Raw genomic sequence first — 15,429 nt, forward strand, 5'->3', positions numbered from 1 at the left:
TGCCTATTTTAAGACCCCAGTGTACATGCCAAGGTGCACAGCACCACTACTGTAGTAATGGCAGCCACAAACCTGCCTGCTTGTTTGTCATTCATCAAGTACTCGCACAGGGCTGCATCGAACTGCAGAACAGGCTCAAATACTGCTCCAAACTGAAGTCCCAGCCAGCTCCTTGATATTAGTTACTATAGAAACCAGTCCCTCGGCACAGGCGCTCACAGCAGGAAATCATGCAGATTTCAATTTTACATAGTAATAAATGCTGCGGGAGAGGAGAATTTCACAGCAATTGCAGGGGCTGATTGTACAAACTCAGACCTCTTCTACCCCACGACACTGCAGATGAACGTGCCCACGCACACAATTGCCACTGCTCCTAGTTTTGAACTGGTTTCCACAAAGCTTGAGATGGGATGGATGCTGGAAAGGTGGTAGCATTTTTCAGTGGCTTCATTAGACTGGAAAACGCACTCATTTTTACATGCAGGAAGCCCATGTGAAAACAACAAAACAAGTACCAACTGCAAAGCAGTAGGAAGATTTAAGCATGTGTGTAAATACAGACAGTCCAAACATTTTACAGGAAGTACTGTCAGGTCACAACCCGGGGCTTCTTTGGAAACAGCCCATCTTCCTTTTCTTCTCCACCCTGTCCAAAAAAACAACCTGAATGGAGGGCAGGTCACAGATTAATTTGTAGGAAAAAAAATGTTGTAGAAAGCACAAAGACAAGAGGGAGGACTCTGAGCCCTGAAATGAAACAGTGAGGTAATATTATTGTAACTTTTCAGAAGTAGTTCTACAGGTTGGTCTCCATCATGCGTGGGAGTGGAAGAGGAAGACACGCAGCACAATGCGCTTCTTGTCCCAGGCAGAACTTAATTTTCTGCTGAAATTCAAGAACCAGTGGGGACTCTTCCCCATCTTTTTAAATGAGCCTATAAGCCTGAACAGGGCAGGTTTTACTGCATCAACCAGGGAAGAAAAGAGCAGGGAACTGCTTCACTGAAGAAAACTACACGAAGGGAGGAGGGAAGGGGTGAACAGCTTGCACAGCAACAGGGACAAACATTTGTGCTGGCAACACTCGACAAATCATCAAGCAAACAGAAGGACAAGAAAATGAAGGAAGCTGGTCTATTTTTAAGCAAGACCTCATTATTACCATGAACATGCACTGCTTCCCAAGAAGCAGCAGGTATGCAAACATGAGATGAATCATATCACAGAGTAAATCACCTGGCAGCAGCACACTCATTTGCATGGACACACACAGAGTGAGCACATACGATCTACGGTCCTGACACCTACAAAAATATGTGGAAGAGCATCCTTCTGGGAGGCAGCCTGAATTATGGAGAGCAAAAAAAAAACCTGTTAGACAATGCAAATGTCACTGCTGCTCCTGAAAATGACTTTTGTTACTGCTTTTGTTAATGATTAGATGGAGTCCATTGTTATGGACACTCCATTTGCAATTAGTCTGCTGCAGCTTGTAATTTCATTTTTTGTATAGCTCTCTCATATCATTAGAAACAAACACAGTTTTTGTACAGCCAGGGTAGGAACAGACTGAGGGGAATTGGAAAAGACACCCCAAGTGAAAGCACATATCACAGCCTTTGCACAAATTGCCTTGCTGATACAAAGGAACTTCACAAATGTTCAAGGACATGTGCACCGGGGTGCAGTGAGGTTTACTGCAGGACTCTGGTCAGTCCACACTCACACCCCCAGAGCCAGATGAGTTTGCAAGAAGCCAGCTGACAGCACCAAATCTGATACTTCACCAACACGTCTTCTAGGAAGCCACCACTGAGGTGACCACCAAAAGGACAACCCCCAAACCTGCATGTCAAAGCAGCTGTGAGGCACAAAGCACAAGGCCACAGAAGCTCAGCAACTGCTCTGCAGTCTCCACAGGTGGTTATATGCAAGGTCCATGAGGCAAGAAGCACTAGCCTACTTCACAGAAACCTTGCTAATCTCAACTGATTTCTAATTCTCTCCCCACAACACAGAATTCCCTTTCTCTCACATGGCAAATAAAAGAGATACTAAATAAAACTCTATGTGAACACATCTTCAGCTACCTTTGTTACCCAGTTGGTGACAGATTAAAAATAAATAAGTAAGAGCTGCCACAACTCTCTTGTTGTGATTACTACAGGATTGTAACTATGTGCCAACTAGTAATTTATCACATCAAAAGGCTGCTTGAATTAGCCTGAAAGGGGATCTCCCACCACAGAAACATGCGCTACACTGGGAAAACTAACCGCCAACCAAAACCTCAGCCTCCACTTTCAAATCCACATCCCATCATCAAAAGGATGCTTTTACATCTTTGATTCTAAACTAATAAATCATCTGAAGGAAATCCTAGAGCCACTTACAATTTATCCTCTACTTCCCAAACTGGATGATTAAGACATTAGAAGTTTGGTTCTGTTGCCAAGACTGAGAAAATTCTTTACAGCTACAAAACCAGTATTTAGCTACTGAAATGTAGGTGCTCTGCGTGAAGATGCCCACAGAGATATAAATTCATAATGTAGCTGGAAACAACAATCAATCCATCCATCCCAAGCCTGCAGTAAAAACAGAATCTGATATTCTACCCTTCTAAAAGCAACACAGCTGTATAAGTAAGGAGAGAGAAAGAACCACAACCAAGTGTATGAAAAATTAACTCTGAGCTGTTCCATCTCCCCACACTACCAAAGATTTCCAATTCAGATGATAGAGAGCAGACTTACATTCAGCCATGTGAAAAAAGTCCAGCCACTGCTGTCTCAACACACCAGCCCACTTCTTGGACGAGGCACTAAAGAAGTTTGTTTGCTTCTTCCTCCCTTGCCCTTTTCCCCGCCCCTCATAGAAGCTGGTCTTGCATTCAAATTTTCTATTTAGCACACACAATCACCTGGTGGGCTTTATTCCCTTTCCTAACAACATTTCAGTCTCTCAGCACCTCAGCAAGCTCAAAAAAATACTGGGTAGTAGGATGAATGCAAACTCCACTCCTGCATCACTCTCTGCACTGTACAAAGGGACATCTGACTATGTAAGTTATTATAGCAATTACTTTTGTCTATTGCCCTGAATCTTACTCCTTAGGTAGGGACAAATCAGCACAAATGTTGTCAATGACCCTGAGCTAGATTTTGTCTCGACCTCAAGGAAAAAAAATAAGGCATAAATAAATAATATTTTTTATGCTGCAATGCCTGCACTTATCCAAAAAAAAAGACAATGGCCATTTTTTACCTGCAGTGCAGCTCTTTCAAGCCCCTAAGTATAAAATCTAGTCATTAATAACCAAACCACTTCTCTTGCGTTTGAGTTCAGCCCATTTTGACTGCTCCAGCCACAGAGGCTCACATCAGAAGCAGAGTTCTCAGGGTGACACACTTGTTGACAAATATGGACTGACATTTGCTACTGGTCTGGAGAGAGATGGGAACACAGAAACTGTGAATAACACAACATAGCCTTTGTGATTTGTAGTTTTAGCTGTTGTTAAGCAGAATATCCAAGTCCCACTTCTCCAAACACAACAGATATGTAATATGCATCCAGCTTCAAAATTATCTGCCAGTGATTCTGATTTTGGTACTGTGTTTTGCATCATCTTCATGAAAACACAACAGAAGACTGAATGGCTCATTTAAATGCTTTTCTTTCTGATTATTTTATATATGAAAATCCACAAAGAAAAAGCCTGGACTGTATCATTTTTCTTCAAAGACTCCACAGGAGGAATAAGTACTTATGACAAAGTCTTGTCTTAACTGACAGGAAGCTCAACAAAGGTTTTGCTATTTGAGTATGAGCATCTGAAATTAAAGAGGAGTCAGACAAAGGAATTGGACAATGAGAATGCCTTTCTTCTTGTGACCAGCTGTGTTTTCACTCTGAAATTAGGTACAGATCACCATCACATCTCCCCAGTCCACAGCCAGGAGCAAAGCAGTCTATTTCAAAAATGTGATACTGCTGTAGACTGTGATGTCTTTCTCCTCTCCAAGCTTCACTTCTGTTCCATCTTTTTTTTCCCCTCCATGAAAAGAAATACAACAGAAAACACCTTTCAGTACTGTCCATTACATATTGCTGTAGCACCAAGACCCTACCATACCCTGGCTCACATTCTGCCATATTTGCAGTGAGAGAGGTCCTGGTTCAGGAGGCCTAAGCACACTTACTTGGGAGACCACAGATAATTCCAGCCCTGCAACACTTTGTGCAGCTTGGCACCTTGGGAAACCACTTCAATACATACAATATAGATCCTGGCCAAAATAAAAATGGATTACCCAGACTAAGGACTGTCTGAAGGGGTACTTACTACCTGGAACAACACAGATGCCAAGTCTGTCCAGGAACACTGATCTACAGCAAAGAAACTACTTTAAGCAGCCTTATTAAACATGAAGAGCAGTCACTGAGTAGTGCCACAGAAGAGCTACCTGACATAGACACTCACAAATATTAATCAAATTTAATTTTGTAAGTAAAAGTGTTAAACCATATTTACATTTTTGTGTGCTGTTGAAATTTAATGAGGCCTGAAAGAAGTGCAGGCACTTTAAGGTAGCATTTCTTCCACACTGATATATCCAGCCCCTCAAAAGGGTAACATTAAAATTACTATGCTGATTTTGGTCTCTGCTGCTGCATGCCATACAGACACAAACTGAGTTTTGCTTCCATATCTACTCAGTGCCCCTTGGTAGCTAGCTGACTACCCACAATATCCTCCCTAATCTCAAAACCCTCAGTCCAGCAGAAAGGGTTTCCTACTAAAGTGGAATTTCCTGCAACTCTGCATTGCCTTAAAATCCTCCAGACATCTGTAAAACGAAAGAGAAGGAAAACATACTAGATGTCAGAATTACCAAAGGCAGGGATAAAATACCTATAGCAGCACTTGCCAAGAGGGAACTTCAAAAAGCTTTACAATCCATGGAATCCAACTGGCCAGAGAAAGCTGTGTAATACACTGACACCCTCTTGAAGTGATTTAACTAATCTGCTAATATCAAGCACACCTATGTATATGCAAAACCCTTCAATATGAATGAAAAACAAAAAACCACAAGACTTGAGTATCAGCTGCCTCATTAACAATCTCACTTTGAAGAACAATTTTAAGCTTGGGTAAATCAAAGCTTTTAGATCATCTTTCCATAAATTTTAATTTACACCTGTGCAGATGCAGGTAGGCAAGACTGGGGCAGGGTTTTACTGGTAAGCTGCTGATGGTGTAGTAAGTGGATACAGAAGAAGCGTGCATATCTTCACATTAATCTCCCTCATAGTTACTTTTCACACCTACTTTTTCAAGTTCCTGAGCTCTAGTACTTATCTACAAAGGACATCCAAATGCAGCAGAGGCAGAAGAAGACTAGCATACAAAAAGCAAAGCAATTTACACACGCCCTTTTACATACTGTTGGAAAGCCAACTTGAACATATATCACATATAAACACAGTATATGGGATGCACAGTTCTTGTCTTCATAAGGAATCTATTTTTATTGCACAAATAATTAGGTAAACAGAAATTAAATTAGATTTAAATTTCTTCCATGCTTCACTTAAAACTGATGCAGGGAAAAACATTCAGAATCTCAAATACTGAAAGAAATAAGCCATATAAGAAAAGCCTGAACTAAAATTCATGAGCACACATCTCCCCAAAAGGAAACTTCACTTTTAAGGCATTCAAGAGTTATTATTACACTATTTAAGGCATATTAAGGATTTTAAGGTATCCTGAAGCACCTCATTCATTTAATATTTTGTAAGCATTCTCTTTAATAATCATAGTGAGAGATAATACAGATTCCAGTGCAGACTACCAAGTTGTGCTGGGCTGTATGCCAAACAGATGCAGCTTGAATAACAAAAACTGCTATATAGATGTCTCTATTTTGTCAGAGCTCAAAAATCAAAACATCTGAAGGAATTTTGTTTTCAAAAATCTCTGATGCCAGCAAAAACAACACACACTGCTATACAGCTAGCATTACTTTAAATTAGCAACAAAACTTAACAATCTCCCCCATTCAAATGATGATTCTCAGATGACCAGACCCACAAAAATCTAACATTTTGGTGATATATGCATCAGAACTAATTTCCCTTGCCAGGCCAAAATCAAAGCATTGAACCAAGGGAACTAAACTGAGGATAAAAGAGACAACTTTGGGTTGATGCACATCAAAATGGAGAGACAGCAAAGGAGGAAGCAAAAGCTGAACGGAGCTGGTTGGGAATTATTTGTGTATTGAGTCACCACAAAACGTCAGGTACTTCACGTTCAGGGCTTTTCTTACTTCAGAAGCTACAAAGAGAAAAAATACAGCAAAGTACAGGTTATCTGACTCATCCAATCACAGGTTTTACCACAGGCAGAGCTCCAATTATGCCTTCTATCTGAGCTCCAGATGGGAACGTGAAGATTAACACTGCTACCACTGCAGGATTAGAAGTAAATGGCATGGAGAGAACAATGCACCAGAAGAGCAGAGAGAGTGCTTGGGAACAGCAGCAATGGCACACAAGGTAAGACTACCAGTTGGAACAGGGACTGGCAATGATGGAAATAAGCTCTCATTCTTGAACACTTGGCGACTGAAAGGAGATTGTCTCCCCTTGCATGTGTGTGGACATGTATATCCAGGCAAACACTTTTTCTTCTTTCAAAGCTAATGCTGCTGCAAACAGATTAAAGAGTAGCCAGAGTTCTTCTGCTGAATGATAAAACACTTTCATCAGCTAGATCAATGAGTCTTAAAATAACAGGCCACTTTCTGTAGAACTACAAGCAATTACAAATTAAAGGCAGCAATAGCTTCACAATGCTTCAGTCATCCTACAAGGAACTAACACTACCCCTCCAGAGCAGGCACCTGCTTCAGCATTTCCACACACAGTTAGTTCCCAGACGAAGCATTTTGCCTCATGCAATGATAAACCAGCCTCATGATGTAAAATGTACCAACCTCCCTGCCTTTGTCATGGAAAGTGCTACTCAAGTCTCATAGATCCCAGCAACTGAACATGACTTTGTCTGACTTTGGTTAATCTGTTAACTGTAAACTTTGGTTTACCTGTTAACCCTCTAAACAGTGTGAAACACAGTCAGATGTTTGATTAGACAATCATATACATAATTTTATGTACTGACTAAGTAACAGGGAAAATTTAAGAAAGGATTGTTCACTTTAGGTAACCACTCAAAGGGAAAACTGAGAGCCAGTTAAAATTCCCATATCAGAGAAAAGTAGTATTAAGTTTTTCTGTTTCAGTTTTGGAATAGAATTCCTTAGACTGATGGCAAAATATATTTTTATTGAACTGTGCCCTCATAAGCCACAGGGATTTTTGCCATCACCTTCCCTGGGGACAGGTGTTTATTCCTGTCCACAGCAAGGTAGAATGATCAGTATTTGTTAAAGGAGCAAGGTGCAACCTCAGAGATAAACCTGAATGGGCACAAATGGAAGTTGGGTTGAGTGGCAGATCAGAACCACCAGCTAACTTGGGAGTTTTGATTCATTGCCCAGAACATCACTTTCTAAAAATAAAACTAAAATTCCCTTCTATCCTTTCAGTCAGGGAAGGCAGAAGACAGAACAGAGGAGCTATACAAATTTGGCATGCCTGGATTCACAGAGCTCCTTTTGTAAAGGATGTGTTCGAAGAGATAAGAGACAAGACACGACACAGCAGGAAGTGTAAAATACCCTTCAAAAACCCACATAAGCCATTTTTGTTTGAGAGTGGGAAAAGTTTCAGTCATTCTGGTATCTCAATGAAAGTCCTATAAGCCTGCCAGCATAGCTAGAAGACAAGTCTCAAGGATTTTGGTAATTTACTTTGCTTCCCCTTGGGGAAAGCAGAAGAAAGAGAAGAGAACATGCTTGAAGGAAGGACATGTTAGAAACCCAAGTGAAGTTCTTCCTTGAGTCTCATCCTTAGTTTATTCCACTTTCTGTCATGTTTATTATTTTATGTGAGTAGGTTACCTATAATTTACAGTAGGTATTCACATAATGAGGAACTTCTTATCAGAATGTAAATATTAGCTTTAGACAGGAAAAAGAAGTATTCTTCCCTCTTGTCATTCTATGACTTGGAACTCACTCCAGCAGCTGCTACTCCTCCTGTTAGCCAGAGGTAAGCAAAGTCTGACTGAGCTGGCACTCTGCTAATGGGAATGAACACCCTTCATGTCAGCAATATTACTTTCTTACTCTCCAAGTCAAATGTCAACAGCACATTAGAACTTTAAAAAATGCTACAAAACCTTTAGGGTTAGAGGTGACCAAGAGCTGCTCCCTCAGCAGTGATTTATCTGCACTCTGGATTTACTCTTCAGCAGAAGTCCAAGCACAGTGACCATGGGGAATGCCCTACACCACCGCAGGGACATCTGCACATGATGCCTTGGTCACTGGGCATCCAGCATCAGAGAGAAGCAGCCTTTTGTCTCCTTCCAACTCAGCAGTCTGGAAAGAATGCCAGCTGCACTATTCTGGCTCTCCATACTCATCAATAAGCTAAGACTGCTACCCAGAGAAGCCCACAGCCCAGGAAAATTCAGTTTGACCAAGAACATCAGGGAAGAACATTAAAGGGGAAGCACAAGCAAAGTCTTTGCTCAAAGATTTAAGTACAGGTCACTGTCATAATTACTGGTAGACCCTAAAGGCTATAGCATCAGGCAGTATCTGCTCTGTCTGCAGCAGCCCTACAGTTATTTATTCCAGCTGAGTATCAAGCCTTTTACATTTACACAAGGTACAGAGGCGTCAGTGAATACAGATTTCTGTAAATCTTGCTTTTTAAAATATTATTCATCAACGTATAATTCAAATGGTAATTAAGAAGTGCTCACATGATTGATGACACATTTAAATTACAGGTTTCCAGCATTTTTTTTTCAGTAAAGACAACTTCCTTTTTCACGTGCCACTTTTTCAAAGTGCAAGTCCATCTAACAGATGTCTCACAGATCTGCTTGTCAATGTAACAAGACTTCTTTTTATTACTACAAATGGTATAAACCACACAGCATTCTGTTAAACTCAATATTGACACATCTGCTTACCACGTGTATTAGTAGCCATGTCAGCCACTTTCTGAAAGGCATCCAAAAAGGCAGCAGCTGCTACTACTGTAGTCCTGAAATGCACAGAGATAACAAAACATTAGCAGTGTCTCATTGATGCCTATTTAATTACTGCCAAAAACATTTAGGCTTATAAAGAATAACACTGTGAACTTGCAGAGGCCACAAAAAGTATTCTCTTTTATATATGAACTTAGCCTTTTCCCTCCTTCATTTCTTAATCCCTTCCTTGCTTTGTGTTAGCACTATGGACTTGGAGGCAGCCACGCTAATTCCATGCTGAGAATTGCACAGGACAGGTGCTGTTTCAAAAGAGCACAGCCACCCTCCTTCTAGCTGATTTCCTCTGAAGAACTAATATTAAGCAGTCAAACATGAAAAACAAATCTAACACAAATTATACTTCACCCATTAGTGAACAAATTATAGCCACTGCTATTTTCAGGGAACATGCATATTTTAAGAATACACATGCAGGAACTTCCTTTTATCTAGGATCCTAGCCAAACAATTGCCTGCATTTTTCATGTTGTGAGCATGAGCATCCCTTGAAACAGAAAATTTTTTGGAAATCAGACTGATTTGGAGTTCTTGGACAAATTGAAAAGTGGGAAAAGAAGGGAAAAAACCCTCCATTTCAAGAAAAAACCAAAACAACTCAAACCCACAAAAAAATCACCAACACCCAAACCCCCAAAATTACCAAAACCCCCTTCTGATCTAGTGCTCCTCCAAGCAAGACCCTTCCTGAGAGGTACACCAGCAACCTCAAACTTCATAACCCAAAGTGTCAACCTCACTAGCCCCATCTCACCCATGTGTGGAAAGCACCCCCAGACCTGTGGTGGACAGATCTGTTCAAGTGGACAGCAAACGTGAGTTACAATTTCCAGACACGTTTGTTCTATATAAGCATGCCCCAGAGCCCTGAACACCTCAGGTCAGTCCCAATTTCTGAAGGTTTATAGTTTGGTTGACCCAATTAAAGAGAAAGTAGGCCAGGGCTCTACAATTGTGCCCTCTCCACAGTTACCTCATGGTTCTGTTTCTGCACATCTTTTCTAACAGTAACTCTGATTTTCACTCCTGGTGGTATCAGTCAACCTTTTCAAGCAAAATCCAGAACAGGGACTAGCACATTCACTTTGTTTCAAGAGCTTCTTGGTAGCCTCAAAAAACCCAGCAGACCTGCAGGGAAGCTGATCCTCAGCCAGAAAGACCACAGGACTGCTTAATTAGGTCAGATTTTATGCAAGTCTCACTCCAAATATGATCAAGTTACAGAGGACATAACTGGCAGTGTAGTAAATGGCCTACTGACAGCACAAAAGATTTGAACAGACACAGAAAAAAACCACCCCAGGCATGAGAGGACCAAGCAAATGCATAAGGACTCTCCACATGCCCAGGAGATTAAAGGGAGGGCAAACCCCCCCACCCTGACAGCTAGCTAGCAATATTGGGCCCTATAACCAGAAAATCTTTTCTAAAATTTTCCTTAACACTGTTTGTGATGTTCATCTTCCAAACTTGTGGGTCACACTGTTATTCATGTACTATGTTGTTAATTATTAATTATATTGCTAATAACAAAGTTCCATTTCCCCAGTAACAAGATCCAGAAAGATCTGGCTCCAGCTCAAATGACATCTGCTGTCCTTTATCAGAGCACACAGAAATGAAACAGCAGCAAAAGGCTCACATTTGCTAGAAACAAACAGCAAATCCTCGAACACAGGCTTTCAGACTGCCTGCTTGCATGTTCCTGTAGCACTGCACTGACAGAATGCAGCACCACAGGACTGGGAAATAAACAAAACTATGCCTCATGCCATCCCAGAAGGCCTGTGTTTGAAGAGTACAAAACGCTGGAAAAGTTCTCCACTTCTCCCCTTTCTCTAATTCCTCTACATCTTCCGTATTCACTGTGACATGATTGCTGGGAAAGGAAAAAAACCACAGGCAAGTGTGGCATGTTAGGCACAGTGTAGCAGAACAACATATTCCAGCTGTTTAGGACAAATGGAGCAAACTCCCAGCTTCTCTGTGAATGGTTCATAATGCAACACAGAACCACAAACCAGACTGCCAATAACCTGTTACCACTACAGCTGCTGGGGAAAAAAACTGGTGCTTTGCAGAGCAGAGAGGAGACTGTGGTTTAGGGAGAGTTGTGAGGAAATGGAGCTTGTATTTGTATCAGCAGAAACAAATTTTACAAATTAATGAATTCTAGAGGTAGAATTGATCTGAGTGTGATACTTCTGCCATGTATCAAAAAATCCAGAATGCCATTTTCAAAGTATACCCCAACCCTTGAGTTTTAATAACCATCAATGTATGATCCAGGAAAACAATTCTCTTCATTTTTAAGTCAGAAGAAAATGCTATTAAGGCTAACAGAGATTTTTTAATTTTTTGAGCCCTCTTCCAACATACCCCCTTCGTATTCTACACTAATAAAAAGGGCAACATAGACCTAACTCCAACTGTGTGTTCACTAAACAACAGCAAAATCTTTCCAACTTTTCATCAATATCCATGAAATTTAGTTCATTTTATATTTATTATGTATAGCTGGTAGCATATTGTGAATTTTCCTAAATATGTTAAAACACCAGTAGTAGTATTTAAAAAATTACACGCAATGCAGGTATTGACTAAGAAATAAGCACAATTTTACTGGGACGTGCTTAGAAAATTATCCTCGCAAAAGCTGCATTTAATCTTAATGTTTGCACTTCCAAGGAACTGCAGGGGTTCTTGACTGTGTAACATAAAACTCACCGAAGCTGAGACTGCAGTTTCCCAGCTTTATTTATAAAATCTTCCCACACTGGATAACTTCCCTGCAACAAAAAACAAAACACAACAATGAACACTTGATTTGAGCATTCTGGTTTTAATACTATAGATTAAATAAAACTAGATGTAAAACAATAACAAAAACTGTACTAAATCATAATCAATGAACAAGAAAATTGACAGCTTCTGAATCGAGATGAAACAGTAGTCCTCTGATGAGGTTTTACAATTTTATTGAATAGAAACACTGGGCAAGAGAGATTTCAACTGAAGCAGCAAAAAGAAATGTCTTCCTTTGGATGGATGCAACAAAACCCAAGCCCATTCAAAGCAGGGTATTAGTATACTGCAACAGCATGTACAGAGAAGCTCCCAAAACCAAAGGCAGCATCAGAGTTGTTCTTCTTTACAAACTGATCATCTGTGTTTTTTCCAGGTTCAGAGCCTATACAATGAAAGTGTGACTTGACCAAGACACCGCCTCAAGCACTGCCTCAATAAACTCTGTAATTGCACAAAGAAAAGCACAGTGACAGCTCAATACAACCAGCTTTCCCAACAGCTACCTTGTCACTGCAAGACCTGTTTCCAAAATAGTCAAAAGCCTTGGAGACAATTTCTGAATTGAAGCTGATAAAAGCATGGCACTGAGTGTATACAAGGTGCTTAATAAGGTTTAATTCATCCTGACTTCAAGTTTCCTATAGAATTTCCCCATTTTTAAAGACTGGATTAAACCCCAAAGTTTTACTTAGAATATGAACACAAAGTATTGTTGCAAGTCCTGACCTTTATTTGCCAAATTTAAAACAAAAAATTGCTCTTTGCTCCAAAATTGGTCTCTGCAGAACAGAACAAATTTTCCACTAACAGCAAAAATGTGGTAGAAAGAAACCTCAACATTTCCCTTTGATTGGAGTCTAGAGAGTAAAATAAAATATCCCCGCTTCCTTTAATAAAGGTATAAGACTTGCTGTTACCAGAGCAACAATACAATAAAACCCTGATAAGGCAGATCCTCAAGGCTAACATTACCCCAGCTCTGACTGGAAGAGGTTGCAAGAAAGTGCAGTTGCTTGTAGCAAACTCAATCCACCCTTATAAACCCGTCTGATTTTTGTAAGTAAACCAAAATCCAGTGCCGTGAGAGACAGTGGTTTGTTTTCAGGGCAAAAACAGGTCCTGATCCAAAAGCTGTCAGACAAACTCCAGCTCCTCAGTACACCCTGGCATGGCAGCTCCCAGACACCTGCTTGGAAGCCTACTGGTACTCTATTTTTCAGCAAAGCTTGTGGGGTTTTTGCTAAAAGGAAAAAAGAAAGGGTAAAGACCCCAAACAATGCAAAGCAGGTGTTAATAAAACCTTGTTATATCCTACAAAAGACAGAGCCAGTGGCAAATACAGAAAGTGAAAGAGAAAATAGCAGGTATCGGGGTGGCAAGACCTAGAATATGAAGTGCTTTGTGCTAAGCAAAAAACTGTCAGACATTTTAAAATTGAAAGAAACCCACTTATTTAAAAGAGGCAAAAAATGCTATTTCCTTAAACCTTTTAGTCTTACTACAATCCCTGCTCTGAACCGGGTCTCTCACTGCATTATGCATGGGCATGCCAGGAGCCCTGAAAGCCCTGACAATCAGCAGCACGGCCCAAGGCTTTACAGGATCCTCCAGCAAAAGGCAGGCCACCATGCAGAGGATACCAAAGCAGCCTGATTATGTTTCCATCTCCCTGGTGTATTATCCAGCTAAACACACCTGATGGCATGCAGGAGACTGACACCGGCCCTGCATTTAGCCACTTCCCAGGCAAGCTTAAGGCACTCCTATCAAAACACAGCTCAGGAAGAAACCCCCTTCTTTTTACTATTTTGTGGTCAGTCTGGAAAGCAAATTTGAAGAGGTCAAACATTTTCACAACTATTTAGTTCTTGTCCATAAAAATGCTGTTTTCCGCAAACCAAGCCTGCTCAAGTAAGCATTAAGAGCCCACTTTGTTTAATTGTATGTTGTATTTGTTTGGTTGAATTCAAAGCAGTTTGTTTACATGGGCTCCCTATATAGTGGCAAAGAGCATCTGAACTCGTTTCAGACAGTAGAAAAATTGAGCTTTTGGGGGTTTTTAATGTCACTGAATTAATACCTTTGCTGGTGGAGTTTGTTGGAGTTCTTTTTTTGCTTGTTTTTGCATTTTTAAAGAAAACCTTCCAGCAGTTTTACATTAGGGATATGAAGTCCTATATCATTTGCCATATCTTGATCTCACACTCAGCTGAAAGTAAGAGGCAAGTACTTCATCTGGGTTCCAAAATAATTTGCTCTCACTTTTGCCTGCTGGAGCCACAACCACAAGCTCATCTCTCCCTAAGATTTTGAAGTCACGCACTAAACTGCATCATTCCTTTCAGCTTTTCCAAAGAACATTTCCACCACCACACCCCTGCTGAAACTGAAACCCCTTCATTCCTACCTACAGTAAAGTGCTCAACACCTACCACTATTTCACCAAAATAACCAGGGGTTTATCCCAACTCCAGCAGCTAGGAAGCAAGGAAGACATCTAAGTGAGGCCTGTGGGGACAAACTAAGGAGATGGCAGGAATTAAAGCAGTGGTGTAAAACTGCCAGTGCCCTGGGCAGCAACTCCTTCCCCAAGACCTCTTCCTGTGCCACCTGGAGCACGGCAGCCCTGCTGTGTCTCACCTCCAAGCAACTGTTCTCACTGTTGTCAAAGCAGTGTCAAAAGAAATGTTAACAGTGGTGAAAAATACACATCCTTGATTCAACATGTATTACTTTCTCAATTTAAACACAAAGAAACAGCAGGTGGAATTTGACGTCTTTGTCCAAGACACGCTTTTGTGACATAAAGCCTTGTCTGAACAATAATAACACACTATTTTTAATGCTGCCTCTCCCAGAGCTTCCTCTGCTCCCCCTGCAATTTCCAATTTCAGCTGGCTGATAAAGAAACTAATTTTTCCCCTTTTAAATGTCAGGGTTACTCAGACCTGGTGTTATCTGTGAAAGCAGGAGGCCTCCCCCAGGTGCAGCCACACTTAGGGAAGAGCCACTGCAGGATCCTGGGTCACAAATTCCCATTTAGCTGCTCATGGATTAAGCCAGGGATCGATTACAGTAAGGGTTGTTTAAATAATTTTCTTTAAAATTGTTAAAGGATTAATCCAAGGACTATTTCCCCCAAAAATAACTTTGTGTCCAATAATGTCTAAGTCATCAAAGGAAGAAATCCGACCTGTCCTCTGCGGCACAGGTGTTTCCCACTGCCATATGACACTCCATTGCACCAAGGCCCCTGGAGCTCCTCAGCTGCCGCCCAGCATGTCACCAGTAAGCTGCAGCATGCCATTATCCTACCCCATGGCTTAATTAGTGGGCTTATAGGTGATTAGTCACCTGATCCCACAGCCCAGCTCCAGCTAATCTGTGCCAAGCACAGGCAGGGCAAACGCGGAAAA

At 40.9% G+C, this 15,429-nt stretch overlaps 1 protein-coding gene across 11 annotated transcripts in view; it reads right to left on the reverse strand.

Annotated features, from left to right (window-relative positions):
- Positions 1-15,429, reverse strand: part of MTSS1 (MTSS I-BAR domain containing 1) — a 125,483-nt gene that overhangs the window by 96,852 nt on the left and 13,202 nt on the right. For 10 of the 11 annotated variants that reach the window (XM_030228411.2, XM_050971702.1, XM_030228375.2 and 7 more), the window contains exons 3-4: positions 11,933-11,994; positions 9,125-9,198 (exon numbers count right to left, since the gene is read on the reverse strand). In XM_030228411.2, coding sequence (XP_030084271.1) covers positions 9,125-9,198; positions 11,933-11,994 — 136 coding nt within the window. Of the gene's footprint in view, positions 1-2,759; positions 2,803-9,124; positions 9,199-11,932; positions 11,995-15,429 lie in introns of those variants that run through there. The other variant, XM_050971701.1, reaches the window with a different exon arrangement.

Source organism: Serinus canaria, chromosome 2 (assembly GCF_022539315.1).
Source record: "Serinus canaria isolate serCan28SL12 chromosome 2, serCan2020, whole genome shotgun sequence".
Taxonomy (NCBI): domain Eukaryota; kingdom Metazoa; phylum Chordata; class Aves; order Passeriformes; family Fringillidae; genus Serinus; species Serinus canaria.